The sequence below is a fragment of the Zingiber officinale genome, chromosome 6A (genome assembly GCF_018446385.1).
Source record: "Zingiber officinale cultivar Zhangliang chromosome 6A, Zo_v1.1, whole genome shotgun sequence".
Classification (NCBI taxonomy): domain Eukaryota; kingdom Viridiplantae; phylum Streptophyta; class Magnoliopsida; order Zingiberales; family Zingiberaceae; genus Zingiber; species Zingiber officinale.
The window spans coordinates 107,800,316-107,817,083 of record NC_055997.1 but is presented as its reverse complement, the minus strand read 5'-3'; the positions used below and the strand labels follow the sequence as shown (position 1 = coordinate 107,817,083).

At 34.8% G+C, this 16,768-nt stretch overlaps 1 protein-coding gene across 6 annotated transcripts; it reads left to right on the top strand.

Moving 5' to 3' along the window:
- The first annotated feature begins 1,151 nt into the window (after positions 1-1,151).
- On the top strand, positions 1,152-15,513 carry LOC121997316 (chaperone protein dnaJ 1, mitochondrial-like). Of its 6 annotated transcripts, none has more exons than XR_006116259.1 (20): positions 1,152-1,431; positions 1,516-1,624; positions 2,685-2,774; positions 2,870-2,961; positions 3,583-3,666; positions 3,749-3,787; positions 5,846-5,989; positions 6,062-6,103; positions 6,178-6,265; positions 6,725-6,789; positions 6,910-6,972; positions 7,048-7,120; positions 8,463-8,554; positions 10,689-10,760; positions 10,915-10,971; positions 12,356-12,404; positions 12,476-12,545; positions 13,263-13,352; positions 13,801-13,869; positions 15,087-15,513. XR_006116259.1 is itself a non-coding variant. In XM_042551665.1 (19 exons), the coding sequence occupies exons 1-19, from the start codon at positions 1,372-1,374 to the stop codon at positions 15,184-15,186; spliced, it is 1,479 nt and encodes a 492-aa protein (XP_042407599.1). In that variant the 5' UTR covers positions 1,152-1,371; the 3' UTR covers positions 15,187-15,513. The 6 variants fall into 6 exon arrangements, 2 of the variants coding, with proteins under 2 accessions (XP_042407599.1, XP_042407600.1); XR_006116257.1 differs by having other exon boundaries at positions 15,051-15,513; XR_006116260.1 differs by having other exon boundaries at positions 13,801-13,949.
- Positions 15,514-16,768: the final 1,255 nt, after the last annotated feature.

Here is a 16,768-nt window from a genome sequence, read left to right as displayed (position 1 = left end):
TGTGGCTTCGTGGATTAACCCTGATGGCTAATCCAAAAGGAAGTTTGTATATTGTAAGAGCATCCATAATACATCATCATTATAATATTCATCATCTTATCAAAAAAAAATATGAGATCCACTATCAGATATTCATTAACAACATCTCTTTCATTCACATCCCTTTTAACATTAACATTTATTATTTATGAGTCTCATCGTTCACTCACTCATCTTAAAATTATATCATATTGAATAAATATATTTTAAATATGTTTTAAAATATTTAAATTATTATTATTATTTTTTAATAATAATCTTACTTATAAAAAAATAATTTTACTATTTTTTAAAATAATATTAAAAAGTTTACAATTTTTTTTAAAAAAAGAAAATAAAAAAAATTGAGAGAACCTTTGAACACCCTCTTTCTTCTCTCTTACTAGTGAGCATTATAACAATAGAGAGGGGGTGTTAACTGAGCATTAGAGCATCTTCAATGAGATATTAAATGAGCATTATAATACCCATTTAATATTCCCTATACATAAGAGAGAGGAGAGAGAATGTTCTCTCTCAATTTTTTTTCTTTATTTTTTTTTTAAATTGTAAAATTTTTAATATTATTTTAAAAAAATAATAAAAGAGATGAGTGGGTGGACGATGAAGCACATAAATAATGAATGTTAATATTAAAAGAGATGTTAGTGAAAGAGATATGCTGTTATAATGAATATGTGGCAGTGGACCCCATACTTTTTGATGAGGTGGTGGATATTATAACGAATTAGTGTTACGGATGCTCTAAATAATGTCCATTTAACAACTCATTGAAGATGCTCTAATGGGTAAATTTTGTCCCCGGAGTCATGGTGTTGTGGTAGGACATACCCGTGGTTCGAACCCCAGCTACGGTATATTTATAGGAATTTTTCCTCCAAATGAAGAATGTAATTAAATGATAATGGATTTCTGGACTAGTCGTCATGTGCACTTCCCGATCGATCACCCCTAATTCGACATTATTCAGACGGATTAATGATTAGTAAATTTTGTTAGGTCAGATTGATCACTTTCATAATTAATCATATTGGGCATTTTTCCTTTTTTTTTTTTTTTTAATTCCATCCCTCTTTTTCTTTGAACCAAAAGGGCCAAATTGGACCGCCAAAAAGAAACCGAGATGAGGCCCATGGCCGCTCTAGAATCCCATAGCCGCTCTAGAACAATTCTGGAGTACGACGGCGAGTCATCAACAGTGCCACCATCTTCGCCTCCGATCTCCAATTCGCTCCCGTTCAATCTCCCCGCCCCGAGTCCACCTCATCCATCTCTCCTCCACTCGCACCGCGACGCCACCATCTCCCGCGCCGCCACCATCTCTCGCCTCCGATGAATAGACTAAAACTTCTGGGTTCATCTAAAAACTCGATCCTTTTCCTCTCTAGAAAGGTTAGGTTCAATAAATTGCTCCTATTCTGGATCAACGAGTTCTTTTATTTTTCGAAATGGTCATTTTTTTTCTACATTTTTTAGGTTTCTGGTCACTCTTGGACTTCTCCGGCAGTAGGTTCGCAGTTTGATATTATCAGGGGAAGGGACGCTATCTCGCCATTTGTTAGAGCAATCTCTCATCTTTCAACGCGTAATCATTTCACTAAACCTGTCTCTTGATCATTTTGTTAAATTCAGTGCAGTTTTGACTTTGGTTAACTCTTGATGCCCCACGAGAACTCATACGAATGAATTGCTAAACTGAGCAAATAAAATAATTACTATAACATGGAATGTAGTTTTGTAATATCGGTGTATAAATATAGATTGCTGCGAAAATTACTACCAACAAACTGTTCCTGATTCTTGATTCTTCTGTGGGAAAGAGAACTTATCTATGTCCAATCAAATGATCCAAAGTCTGAAATATGTGTGGGTTAGTGCAAATTTTTGGGAGTTTCTTATATGAAAATACATAGTGATACAAATATTGTAATGTAAATACTACTAAGGTGAGTTTGCCTCTAGATGAAATCAATAGACTATAGCTATTCTGATATAAATATAGGCAAACAAGTTCCTATGATAAAGGTTGTTATTTGAAGGGCCTTAATTTATTATGAGCGCCTTTACCAAGATTTGGTGGATTTTTTTTATCAGCAAAGTGATTATCAGTATTGATTATGTTTCTTTGATGGTTCTTCTTCTGGCATTTATATTGGTTGCCATTATCTTCAGTTGTCCTCTCACCTTGTGATACTGTGATGAATATCATCGATTGATATCACGTGGATGAAACAATTTTTCGAACTGTTTTGCCCTTTGATATGGCATGGAAAATCTTGATACCATTGTAATTTCACAATATATGCATGTTCAATTCATAGTCGTGCCTTGGGGATTAGACAATCCTCCTTATGTCAATACCAATTCAGTTGTTATCACTTGGCCCATTAACCTATGGCACAACTGCTGACTGTGTCAAAGAGTGGTTCAGCTACAGCTATGGTATCTGTTCCTCCGTAAAAAACTTTTATTAGCCATATAGTTATCCATATAGTAGTTCTAATAATGATTGTCAATTTGACCCCGAAAGTTTCCTATGTTCATCTTCTTTTGGACTATATGAAGTTATCTAATATGATTTTGAGGTTGTGTTTGAAATGGATTAATTTAATATTTATGTATGTATCTACAATTCCTTTTTTTAGGTTATGAAGCTAATCTTGGCATTGCTAGAAGAGCTCATGACTTATTGAGATTGAAGAAAGTTTTGTTAAGCCAGTCATTTCATGCAACAGGTGATTGATTATTAAAAAAAATGGTTTTCTATCATAATATACAACAAATTTGGTACTTGTTGATGAAGTTTTCTTGTGAATCTTTGTTTTGTAAGGACCTTGTCATGCCATTGAGAAGGACTACTATGAAATCCTTAGTGTCCCAAAAAATGCTTCATTAGATGACATCAAGAAGGCTTTTCATGCGGTTGGTATCTTATCATCAGTTTGTCTAGGTCAACTGTTAATTACTTGTTTTCACTTGATTCTACTAAAAATTATGTTGTAGAAAAAATATTAACTGTCAGAATTTTGCTCCTTTTTTTCGTGCTGGAACTGAATGTTTGGTAATTAATGAAATTTTGAGAGGAAATTTGTTTGAACTATGGGAACTGGCATTGCAATCTGTTGGTGGTGCATGAATAGCATGTACCTTGTTTGCTTACAATGCAAGCATTTGTATTGCTCATAGATGAATAAACATAAATCAATATCAGAAAACTCATGGTTACCCGGGGAAAATTTTCTGTTCATGGATCTTATAGGAGAGAATTGTAATGCTTTCGCATGTCATTGTGAAAGAGATGAATTCATGGCTAATGAAAATGACTAGAATAATTTTGTTGTGAATAAATTCATCCAAATTCTGGTTGACCTCACTTTCTTGGTTGCCTTCACTTTCTTGGTTGGAAGACGCATTATTAGTTTAGTAATGCTTCCATGCTGATTTAGTCCTTACTGGATTTTAGCTCCATCTATAACTTGAATTGCCTTGTTCTTTGCTAAGGATCCTTTTTTGCCCTTTTCCTCTTCTTGTCCAATTTTTAAGCTTGCTAAGAAGTACCATCCAGATGCAAACAAGAACAATCCTGCATCAAAGAGAAAGTTTCAAGAGATAAGAGATGCATATGAGGTTAAGTTTTTAAAACCTATTATAGACTCTGATTGTATTCTAACAGAACACTCAGTTTGTTTACTTGGACTCCTTACCACAGACATTGCGGGATCCCGAGAAGAGAGCACATTATGACAAGGTAACTGTTATTGTTTGACAATTTTTGTTATTTCTTAATGCTCTTGTTCATGTACCTTAGTTTGAGTGTATTTTATTTAATTCATCTGAAATAATATCACAAGAAAGGATAGTCATTCTTCCTATCTTAGTCCATATGGCCTACGATGCCTCGTGTTGAATGCAACCGGAAAAAAAAAATCATATTGCCATGTGTGTGTGTGTGCTTGAGCACTCACACTCCTGAGGCAGTGCAACATCCATTAACAGTGCTCACATGAACACAATTGTACCTTGGTATATCTCAACATGATTGGAAGGTCAATCCTTGATCTGTTTGAATTTTTTTTAATTATCTTTTTGCACATCTTATATACCAGAGGACATTGTTTAGATTATATTCCTGCCTTTTGCTACATATATTGTCTTGAATTCATCATACAAAGGCTTCAAATTTTTGTGCCTTGCATTTCCTTCACATTATCGTGCTGAACCTATTTTGCCTTTCTCCATGCTGAGGTTATCCTGTATGCACATGCTTGATCATGCTAACTTTCCATATGGTGGATTAACAGGCCTTGATATGACTTGTAAAGAATCTCAAACTGTTAACATGAATCCTATGATTAAGTTGTGAAACCCATCTTAGCCTGATTATGCTCAGGTAGCAGAGCAGCTGATGCTTTTATTTACCAAGATAGATTGTGTGCTCTCACTGGTTTGCATGTTTCAGTAACTGGTGTGAGAGAAAAGTGGATCTCCAAAATTTTTTTTTTGGTATTATGTCAGAAAGTAGACTAGGTTTTCTGGAAGTAAGAAATTAAATATTGCATTGTACATTAAAACCAAAATACTAGTGTAAACAAAATTAAAGTTTGACAATGTCTAGACAAAATATTAAATTGCCTTTTAGTTGTGGCAATGGACATGCTAGAAGTAGATTAGTCTTCTCTTGGGGGATATTGTTATGCTTCAGGAGCCATATAGGTAGCTTTCCAGAGATCTTATATGAGTTGAATGACTATGATGAATACACAAATGATCGACTGTATTCAACCCTGATCCTGTCCGAATGCTGAATCGACGGACGCTGGACACGTGGCGCTCTCCGAGTCGCTGACGTGGATCTCAGGCCGGTCGGACGACGCTCCGGCGAACCTGCAAAGAAGTCGGGCCGGGAAGGGGTTCCCGGCGGCGACCCTCCGACGCTCAAGTCAGGCAAGCAGATGGTGGAAAAAATAGCTCCAAAGGCCTTTTTCGCGTGCCTCCGGCGAAGTCTGCGGCTCTTTATATAGAGCGGTGAAAGAGCCTCTACACGCCCACCGAGGCGCGTACGTGTCCGCAGCCCATACCTCGGTATGTGTTTGTCAAAATGCTTACCTGACGCCATACTGCTACAGTCCAATCACGTCTTCGATGGGACAGCAGAACACCTCGTTGTCAGACTTGGAATATGGCCTAGCCATAGGACTTGACGGCTGTCAGAGGATGTTCTTGTTCTCCTTTACCCACCGCCGGTCGGGACGTCTGTCCGTCCGGCTGAACGGGGAGTTCACGCGCCGGCCGGACGGATCTCCTCTCATGCGCAGTCCGGGCGGCACTCTCCTTACGTCCGGACTGCCGTTTGCAGCGATATGCTGGGGAGAACTTCGGTAGGGTGCTATGTAAGAACTGTTAGCAGTACATCACCTTCTCTTAAGCCTTCCGCTCGGCTCTTTGCTACTGTTTCATTGAGCGTCGGAACCCCGATCCTTGTTCTAACCGCCGGATCAAACCCCATTCGGGAACATGCCTGGTTAGCAAGCTTGGAACCCTGAACTCAGTGTTACACTTTAGTTTGATGCACTTTAGTGCCTCGTTAAGAGCTACTTCAACAATGCATACAATCTTTTGCATATGCTCTTAATGGTATGGTGTTATCAAGATTGGATATTCTTTATCTGTCATTATTTCATGCTTACACAATATGAAGCTGCATAATGCATGCGATGTCTTACCCTAGCTTTTTTTGGTGTTGCTTTTATTGTTAAACTAATTTTATAAGTCATGTACTTAATTATTCTCATAATGGTGATTGAAGAATTTCTCCAGAGGACCAGAGAGGGCAAGGTACTCTGCAGATAGTACAGAGGAGTTCCGTGAAGCTTATCGTGATCCTTTCTCAGAATTCCACCAATCCAACCGTGGTCCTTTCTCAAGTTCATTCTACAGAATTTTCTCGGAGGTATTTTGTTCTCAGTAGTTAATAATAATAATAATTTACAGGCCAATTCTATAATTATTGTTCTTGATTCAGGTCTTTGAAAATGAGAGAGAAACATATGCAGATGATGTAGAGGTTACTTTTCTTGGACCGTGTTTTTTTTCTATGATCATGTTTGTCTCTATGAATTTAAACCTTGTGGTGCATAGGTGGAGCTAAATCTTTCATTTGCTGAAGCTGCTAAAGGTTGTATTAAGAAGGTGTCTGTTGGTGCACAAGTTCTCTGTAACTCATGCTGTAAGTAGAAACACTCTTTGTATGGACTTCTAGTTGCAAGACACTCCTATTCTCTTAACTGAGAATAGGTGTTTCAAATACAGTGGTGCATCTGTTCACTTTCTAGCCAGATATCCTATTGCCTGATTTTGCATGCATTGCCTATAGCTTCTTATCTGGAATTTTCCATTACAGTTCTTATATCTTCTTTTGTAAATCGTTGTGAAGCATATTAAATGGTGACAGTTCTATTTATCCTTGTTTTTGTTAATCATGGTTGAATTTTTGCATTGAATTCTGGAGTAGAATTCCAAGTTGAACTAAGAATGCTGAAAGGAATTTCATAAGAAAATAATGAACCAAATGCTCACTGTGTGATGAACTAGGAGGCCATGAATACTCTCCCTCTCTTTGGTAAAGTTCCTTATTCTTATTTTTTGCGTGTGATTTGATGTTTTTGTGGCTTGCAATGAGATGCAGATGGAAGAGGCCATCCAGTTAATACAAAGCCAGTGAGATGCCCTACCTGTGATGGCGTTGGAAGGGTGAGCTCATTTATTTAGTTCATGGCTATATGACTGTAGTGATCTTCCATATCTTCAATTGAGGATAGAAAATAAATGCAACTCATTTTCTTCTTTTGCAATTGTCATATCTTAATCTAGGTCTCAGTGTTTCCTTTTACATCCACATGCCGATCATGCAAAGGGTCAGGGAAGATAATCAAGGTGGGTTGTTATTTTAAAAGAATGGTTCAGAATATTATGTTCTAGTTATGTTAAAGGCCAAGCATATCCCTGCAGGATTATTGCGCAACCTGCAGGGGGTCAGGGTTCGTTGATGGTGTGAAGAATGTTGATGTAAATATTCCAGCAGGTTATGTATTTTTTTGTCTCTAAAGTTGCACCAAAAATATATCTCCTTAAATTTTGGCACAAGAGTTTGTTGTTTCTGCTTTCTGGTTATATAAGATCTAATGTAACTCTTAAGATGTTTATTCCGCCCATGGGCGTATGTAAATTATTAAAATAATCCTTCTTTGACATGATAGTTTTATACAACTACTCCAAGACCAAGATCCCAATGCATGTATTGATTGTTTAATTGTTCATAGTATGACTATAAACAACATTTTGAAAAAAAAAATATTGGAATAATTGTATCAGACTGCTGAGAATGCAAGAAATACTTATTGTGCAAGATGTTGCATCCTCATACAAGTTTATCATGACGAGTGAACTTGATTCTTCTTATTTGTATTAACACTCATTCATTCATCTGAATACATGGTGGATTTTGCAAACAATTGGTAGATTTGGGTGAGAGAAATGAAAGTTTTCTTATAAACATGTGCTAAGCCTATCCATGGTTGGAACAATGTTCCAAATTTTGAGTCGTGGCCAGCCAATATGTGCTAAAATTTTCGTTCCTCTAGCTGATCAACTCGTGAAAAACTTCCGATATCTTGGTACACTTGAGATGAGTTCTTCCGAACCTTCTGTCTTTGTTGTGATCCTTCCGCCTTCATCTTGAGCTTTGATTGAGCCTTCATTGTCATGAGCCTTTTGCTTGCTTCACAAGGTCCATCAAGCTTCCACATTCATCATGATCTTCACTTGAGCTTCCTCTTTCATTGCAAACTATGCTGGACCTTCATCGTGAGTCTTTTGCAAGAATGAAACTTGCGATATTCATTCAAGCCTTTGTTATGAGCTATACCCAAGCCGTCGACTCGCAAGCTCCTTGCATAAGCATCTTCTTTCTTCATGAGTTCCAATGAGTCTGGAACTCCTTCCATAATTGCCCTCCTAAGCCCCAAATTCTCGAGTAAGCTTCTCCTTCCTCCACCTCCACCTCCTCTTCTCTTTCTTTTCCTTCCTCCTCCTTGTTCCAACAGTAGGCCAAAATTGAATGGTACACTATTGAAACTGTATCATTTCGGTCTATGACCAAAACTTCAGAATGAGCTAACCATAGGCTGTAGTATCTGCTACTTATCACCCCTCATTAGTGGATCATTTTGGTGAATAAAAAATAAAGCTGAATTATGATAATCTTTATAATTAAAATACTTGGTTCCACTTAATACAATTACTCACAGGTCACTGTTGTCATCATCAACCATGTTTATCCCAACTACTTGCTCTTCACTGTCACTGCATATATACATATATTGTATTTACACTTTTTTGTTGACTCTCCATTTTTTTTTATAAAGGGGTTGATTCTGGGGATACTATTTGTGTGCCAAATGCTGGAAATCAAGGAGGACGGGGCGCCCATCCTGGCGATCTAAACATTAAATTGAAGGTTTTTTCTCCTTTGACATTTTTATCTTTTCTTAGCATCTGCTTATAATAATGATTCTGATAGCCTAAAATATTATATTCAACATTAAAGTCTTATGCAATGCTTGCATTTGATGGAGGCCTCAGTTTTCATATATCATTTAGCTTTGTGATCACCATTGGAAACAGATTGAAATAATATTTTCAAAACAAGCCAATAATACTAATCAAGTACATTTATTAATGTTTTTTTATGTCAAAATGTATCATGTTTTTAATGTGCAGAAGGCATCTAATTTTCTTCATCGATGTTTTTTTTTAGTAAGTGATATATACTGTGTGAGTATTTTTCTACTGTTGAATTTGTGGATACAATTGATGCTTCCTTGGATATGAAGCTCTTTGAGAGTGTTATATGTGGCACCGGTTGTTTAAGGATGGACTAATTATTAACTCGAAGATCTTAGTGTGTAGTTATTTGTAGGAATTGTTTAATTAGTTAAGTAAGTAGAAGTAAGATAATATAGCTTCTTTACTCCCTACATAAAATTACTGGAAAGATTGAAAGAAAAGCAGGTTACAATCTCAACATCATTTATCTTCTTTGTTTTTCCCTCTCTTCAAGATCTGTGGGGTTCTACCACCTTCAAGCTTCAACGAGCCCACAATTTCAATGTATGTGGAAATTTATAATATCTGTTTTTTGTTTTACATAGGATAGAAATTGTGATGTGTAAATATTTTATAACTATCAGCTCTTTTTAAGAAGGATGCCCTCAATGCTGTTACTGTTGTGTCTCCTTTTCCCATTGTTTTTATGATTCTGTTATTTTATTTCTTAAACATCTTAGGGTGCGTTTGGTTGGGGGTTATCTTTGATAATCTCGATTATCCATCCAAGGTTATCAACGAAAATCCTGTTTGGTTTAGGTAATTGATGATTCCCGAGTAATGTTCCATGCCCGACACGTCAGCAAAAGGGGCATGCAACTCGGAATCGAAAAATCTCGGAAAACTGATGTTTTTCTTGATTTCGGGGTTAACGAAATTTTTTTACCTAAAATACCCTCGAATAAGGGAAGAATGTGATAAAAAAGAAAAATGTAAAGAAAAAAATATAAAAAATAAAAAATAAAATAAAAAGCTAAAAAAAAATAGAAAAACATTAAAAAATTTTAAAAATAATTAAAAAATAGAAAAAATAAAAAAAACATAAAAATGTAACCAAAATTAAAAATATATATAAAAAATTAAAAAAATAGAAAAAACTTAAAAAAATTAAAAAACGTTAAAAAATTAAAAATAGAAATAATAAAAAAATGTAAAAAAAATAAAAAACGTAAAAAAATTTAAAAACCTTTAAAAAAATAAAAAATGAAAAGAAATAAAAAAACCTAAAAATAAAGAAAAACTTGAAAAAAAAAACGTAGTTTAAATAATATATATATATATATATATATATATATATATATATATATATATATGGTTGGTTTTATAACTAAGGGTAATATAGTAAAATATTAAACTAGGTTATTCATTAAAACCTTCAAACAAACAAGTTTTTGTTGTATTACCTAGGTTGAACCAAACAACATTTGGTTATATTTTATTCACCATAACCTTAGTTATGTGATTACTTGGTAATCACATAACTAAGATTATACATGATAACTTGAACCAAACGCACCCTTAGGCTTAGTTTGGAAGTTGGAAGGGAAAAGAAAAGAAGAGAAAAGAAAGGAAGGAGAGAGAAAGGAAGAGGAGAAATGATGTGTTGTTTTATTTGGGAGCGGAGGAAAGAAAAGAAAGGAAATTACTTTTGAAGGGTATATTTGGAATAAAAATTAATGATTTTCCCTTCAACAAAAGTTTCCCTCCATTTTCTCCCATTTTTGGGTGGAAAATCTTTTAATTATGAAAGAAAAACTTTCCCTTCCCTCACTTCTTTTCCTTTACATAAAAAAACTCCCAAACGTTATTTTTTTTTCACTTTTCCATCCAAATCTTTTCCTTTCTCTCCAATTTAAAACTCCCAAACAAAGCCTTAGGGTTATGCCGATGAAGGAAATGGTGAATTATGCACATTATTTTCAATTATTTCCAATCATTATTCTGAACTTGTTTAATGTTAATCCATCACTACTGTGATGATTCAGGTAGGAAAGGACCCTGTTTTCACACGAGATGGTGCTGATGTATATGTTGACACCCATATAAGTTTCACTCAGGTAATAATTCTTTATTCTTTCACTAATAGTTTTTGTATAATAATAAAATTGATTTTTATACAATTTATACTATATGCTCCTGGTGGAGCTTTTCATGTCTCAAACATTTGAAATGATGAGATTCATGCATGTATAGTGTATTTTGTTTGAACAGGCTATCCTTGGTGGTAAGGTTGAAGTTCCCACTTTGACTGGCAAAGCAGAATTGAAGGTGTGTATTCTTACATGTATAGTGCTTTCTTAATAATGTGCCCATGACTCATCTTTCCTTTTTATGTGTATGTGAAACTTTCTGCGAGAAGTTTTCTCTGTAAAATTTAGCTGTCTCTCCCTGATATGTTTCTAGAGCCTATGAAAGATTAGAATTTTATTCACAAATGAGTTATTTGACACTTCCCCATACGAGATATCTAATATGAATAAACTTGGCAAAATTAAGCAAAAAACTGACCTTGTTCAATTAGGTAGCAACTTATTTCTACGTATGACAATTGGGACGAACACTAAGGGTGACGTGTGGAGTTGTGGTGAATTATAGAATTTGAGATTTTTTTGTATCTGTGGATGATTGGGCATAATCTTTTTTTTGGGGAAGGATGATTGGGCATAATCTTGATAGAAGGAAACATTGTTCTTGGTGATATTAGTTAAATGATAAGAGTTCATCATCATTGTGGGGCAACTACACGTATAGGTGGAGTAACTACAAGTATATTTTCCTCTGGCGGCGGCTAATGGAAAACTTTCATAAGGCCGGTCGGCCTATGTTCGGTGTTATCTGGTTCAACAATTTTTTTTCACAAGTATAGGTGGAGTACCAACATTATTTTTGACTAATTTAAAAGAAAATGAGGATGTAACAAAGGAAATCCATTTAAGATAATGATTAAAATAGAGAAAACATAAACATTCTAGATTTTCTACTCGAGTTTATTCCCTTCAAGTCACATGATCAACTATAATAGTTTGGCAAAATATCATGTATCAGCTTAATCACAAACTAATGCCCATGAGGAGAAATATCAAATGTTACTCAAGTTATGACTATATTACCCTAATTTTAGTGGGCACATGCCACCATTAGTGCTATTATAATGTTAATTCATATCTCTACATCTTCATCAACACACATACAACATACACAAACAAACCAGTCTATCATTGAATTGTTTTCATCTCGAACACGGTCACATTAACTTGATCGAGAGCATCACCTATGATGCATTGTGGTTTTACTCCAATCATTTGCAACAAAAAGCCAAGTGTATTAATCCAGCAAAGGGGGACTTGCTCCACATTGAGAGACAAATCCAGATTTCATACTATACTGTAATCCCGGTCTGTCTTAGAGACTTTCTCTATCATGTCAAGATGCCTCTTCGTCTTAGTGGTTTTCTTAGATGACAGTATGTCACCAGCAAATATTGCATTTACGACTTGCGAGCATTGACATGTGTGTGTCTCATGCCATACTTTGATTTGCACTTCACTCTTTAATCATACTGCTTCAACTGCCTTTCGCTTGGAATTTTTTTCCAAGTAAATATGCTTACTGGAAATTTCAGTTAACTTCATTTCATTTAAATTTTGTTCAGATACCAAAAGGAGTGCAGCCAGGACAATTGTTAGTTCTAAGGGGTAGAGGTACAAAAGAAAATCATTTTTCTTTGATGCAGATTTGTGTTTTTAATACTGAACATAGGATAAAATGTCAGGTTTGCCAAAGCAAGTTGGCCTAGTCGATCATGGTGACCAATATGTGCGATTCCGTGTGCATTTTCCTTCGTAAGCTCTTCTTTGCAGAAGAATCAGCACAGGATCTTTCAAGTTCTTCTTTTTACTCATAGATGCAATTGAATTTTATTTATCTGAGAAGATCTAGTTCTATCTGCGTTCTCAGAACTTAGCAGACTTGTTTATTAACTATCTTCCCTGGCTTTTAGGAATTCAGATGAAACAGATAGCTCCATGTGTGCATGTCTATCAACACCTCTGCTGGACTGAATCCACTGTGACATGATTGTACGATCTAGAGAAAAAAATGATTGCTACATGGCTTTGTGGGATAATTAAAAAGAAAAAATGTTATCATCATATTGCAACACACAGCTTCCTATGCATCCCTTTCTTATATGTATGGATCAACTTGAGTATTTAAAAGATTGTGTACAATAAATGGAAGTTCCTGTCTGTAGTTGACATTTTAATGATACATTACAACTCGGCAATTTGGGAAAGGAAATAATAGAAATTTGATGGAAACATTTTCTTCTAAGTCTCCAATTGACCACTTATATTTGATGCTCTTGTCATCAGCTCTGGAGCTATGATTATGCACGCATGAAGGAAATATTTTTCCAAACTTGAGTTCCAATATTTCAGTTATTGATTTTGAGAAAACTGCTCCTTGGTTAATTTTATTAAACATTTGAAATGATACCCGATTTGAAATTGCATTTGGTGTGCAATTTGTAACTGATCTATCTTTTGGACGTTTACCAGATCTGTAACAGTACGCCAACGAGAATTGTTGGAAGAATTTGCTAAAGAGGAGGCGGAACAGGAAAGCTATGTGTTCGCTAATGGAAACTGGTATGTCTATACCCACTCTCCTTCTCAAGGTAGAATAAAATATTTGAGAATAGGACATTATTAATCATCTTGTTAAAATGACTTTCAGTTTTTTCAGTCATACAACACAAAATAACAATGCTAAGAACTTGATTTTTAATCTAAGTGTTTTTGAATAATTAGTTAGTAAAAATTTAATCTTCATTTAGTGTTTATCTTGTGCTTTTTTACATTCTAGAAGCAAACTTTTTCTTAGAAACAAACTCATTTTATGGAAGATCTACTTGAAAGCAATTAGGTATAGCTTCAAGCCTTGAATAGATTATACAATAAGAAAAATTAGGTTGAGATGATATAGACTTGTTTAAGATAATTAATAGATTTTTATAGTTGAAAGAGTTGAATTTGTTAGACTGGAAGATATAATGCGTAGAGGAATTTGAATATTATTAGTGATATTGCCTTGCAGAGCTCAATTGAGTGATAAGATCGATGTAGGGATAAACACGACTTGTTGACGATGATGATTTTATGGAAGGTGTGGTTGATCTTGCCAATAATAACTGCTGTTTTATTTCTATGACCTAGTTGAAGCTCTATGAAGAGGCTATATCAACAGTAAGATTGATAAATTATCTTATGTTATGTTAATTTTTTTTATCTCCCTTTATCCTTTACGCCTTCTATTCTAATTTATAAATATTCTCTAGATATAAAATCTATTAGTCACCTTCAAAATTTTTAATACCATCGTAATTTATTTTCTCTCATTTGATCATTTATTGGAATTACATGAATTTCATTATTTTCTATTTTATCCTTTCTGATAACTTCTTGTATCTATGTTAGCATTTTCACTTGGGCTCCATTAACCTTTTGATGTGTTGCCTTTTGACAATACTGCACTTCCATCCATGATGCATGATGGTCTGTCTAAAATCTTATAAAAATTTTCGTACGATATGCTAAAATATTTTAATTTACTTTTAATTGTGCTAAATAGATCTTCCTTTTGTCTCCCTCTACCTTCTGCACCTTTGGCTATAGTTTACTCAACCTATAATTTATTCAATTTATGTTCCGCCCCTTGTTCTTCTTTTGATCATTCTTTCCCCGAATTTTACTTTTCAATTTAATCCGATTACAATTTTAATAATATTGATCGCACTTTGTCTTTGATTCTTCTTGCTTTATATATTGATATAATATCATATTTAAAAAAGAAAGTATTATGCAAGCTTCTACAGAGAATGCCATCACGACCTGAAGTTTTACCCACCTTCATTTTTCTTAAAGAAATTCATATATGATTTTTTTATTCCTAGTCGTGTTGTTAATTAATTTATAGAAACATTTTTAATCTTCATTTTTTATCAACAACAATATTTGGTGGTTCATCTCTTATTCATATAATGCTACCTAATTCTTGTTTTATATTTTAGTAATCCTGTTAAAATCCTTCTCTGTTGTAGCTATAGAATTTGCCAGATATGGGAAACTTTGTTATACTTTACAGATTTTCCCCCTCAGTTTAGCTACTTTGTTATACTCCTGCCTTTACAAGCAGTGGTCATTCTCAATTAGAACTCACTTTGTTTTGGTCCATTTCGTGTTGAATCTGCAAGAATACTGAGACTGTCCTCTTATTTCAAGTCTTTCACATTAAAAAGCATACGGTTTTAACCGGAACATAATGGAGATTTCCGATATGACCAACAGGATTTACCAGCAGCTCTCTACTGGTTGAAATTACAGGTGGCAGCAAGTCGTGAATTGTGTGAGCGATCCCAGGTTCATGCTCGGCATTGCCTTTCTCATGTTGCTTAACTTACTGGTGAGAAAAAGCTTGAGCTGAAGGGGCTGATGCATGGCGCAAACTATCAGTCGCCGTTAAGCATTTGGAGGAAGTCCTGATCGAGGGTGCTAAAGCTAAGCAAATGCCTGGATTTGCATGGTAGATGAGCCAAGGCATAGAATCAAATTAACATCTGAACCAATTTTTTCTTGGTAGGATTCAGATGCCTAATTGGTGAGAAGGCATTTATTTATTTTCCCCCCCTAATAGAATAAAGCAATTTACTTTTTGATACCTTAAGCCATGGAAAGTGAGTCTTCCAATCTGGATACTATATATTTGTTCTAGCTGCCCACCTTACAATGATAAAAGAAGATATTATTTGCATGCATTATTGTGTTGGAATTTGTAACTTGATTCAAAATTTTGCAAGTAAAATGAAATGTATTGGTTGTAGTTAATAATAGTGTTTTCATCAATTGGTCACATGCATAATCTTTGATGATATGATGTTGAAGGTACATCAGAGTTATTATTGTGTGATTTGGGAGTCATGGATTTAAGTTGCAGAAATAATCTTTTATAAACGAGATAAGATTATGTATAATAGATCTTTTCCTCATGACTCCGTATTGATTAGAGCTTTGTGTATTAAATTGTCTTTTATACGTGTTAATTCATTGAGAAATTAAGTTAATAATAGTGTTTCTATCAATTGGTTATATGCATAATCTTTGATGATATGATATTGTTGAAGGGGAGATTTGGCATAACAGTAGAATTGTTGTCACTAGAAATAACTTCTTGTAAAATATGATCCATATTAATTGAAACTTTGTGCGGCCTTTTATATATGCTAATTTGTTGAGAAATTAAGTTAATATTTCTAAATGCTTGAACTTCCATTTTTGTTATTTTTGAAAAATTAAATCCGTTTAAATGAATTTCTAATTAATCTTAGCAGAAATTCTAAACATAAAAATTAAGTAAATCTCGAACGGTTAATTTTCTCCACACAATCCCATGCCGCATCTCACTCACCACCAGCTGTTCGACAAAATGCATACCTATATACAACCCAATCTCATGCACACATCTCCATCCTCCTACTGATTATCAACAAGGTACATACAAATATGGGTGTAACCGGGAAGGTAGCATCGGCCGTATGGTTATTGTTGTTGGTGGCAGCAGTGGACTCCTTGCCGCCGGAGGACCCCTGGCCGTGTTTCTGCCCCTGCATGAAGGATCAGTGTATGGTCATCCCGGGCGTGACGAAGGAGATCTGCGCCGGCGCGTGTGACAGGGGCTGCCGGAATTCAGGTGTCCCCGGCCAACCCAACCCCAACGAGTTCTGCGGCTTCTGATCTCGTTCAGTCATATTTGCAAGCACCTTGCGTGCGTATATGACTTCAAATAAATTCAAATCTCTAGCAAATTTTGTTTTTATTTATTATTTTTTAAATATATGCTCTCCAATTTAATAGTTCTGTGTACACTTATTTTTAAATAAGCAACTTTTCTATGGATTACTCAACAAAAAACAAAATTACAAGATAAATTATATATTTCATATTTAAGTTTTATTAAACATCACAATAGTCGAATTTACCAATATTTAATAAGCCATTTAATGAGAAAC

What these genes read in the sequence shown, in the direction of transcription:
- LOC121997316 (XM_042551665.1), top strand. Translation starts at nt 1,372, where the DNA reads ATGAATAGACTAAAACTTCTGGGTTCATCTAAAAACTCGATCCTTTTC. An exon ending in CCTGTGATGGCGTTGGAAGG is followed by an intron (nt 6,790 to 6,909) that starts GTGAGCTCATTT and finishes ATCTTAATCTAG; the next exon opens with GTCTCAGTGTTTCCTTTTAC. An exon ending in CCCATATAAGTTTCACTCAG is followed by an intron (nt 10,761 to 10,914) that starts GTAATAATTCTT and finishes TTGTTTGAACAG; the next exon opens with GCTATCCTTGGTGGTAAGGT.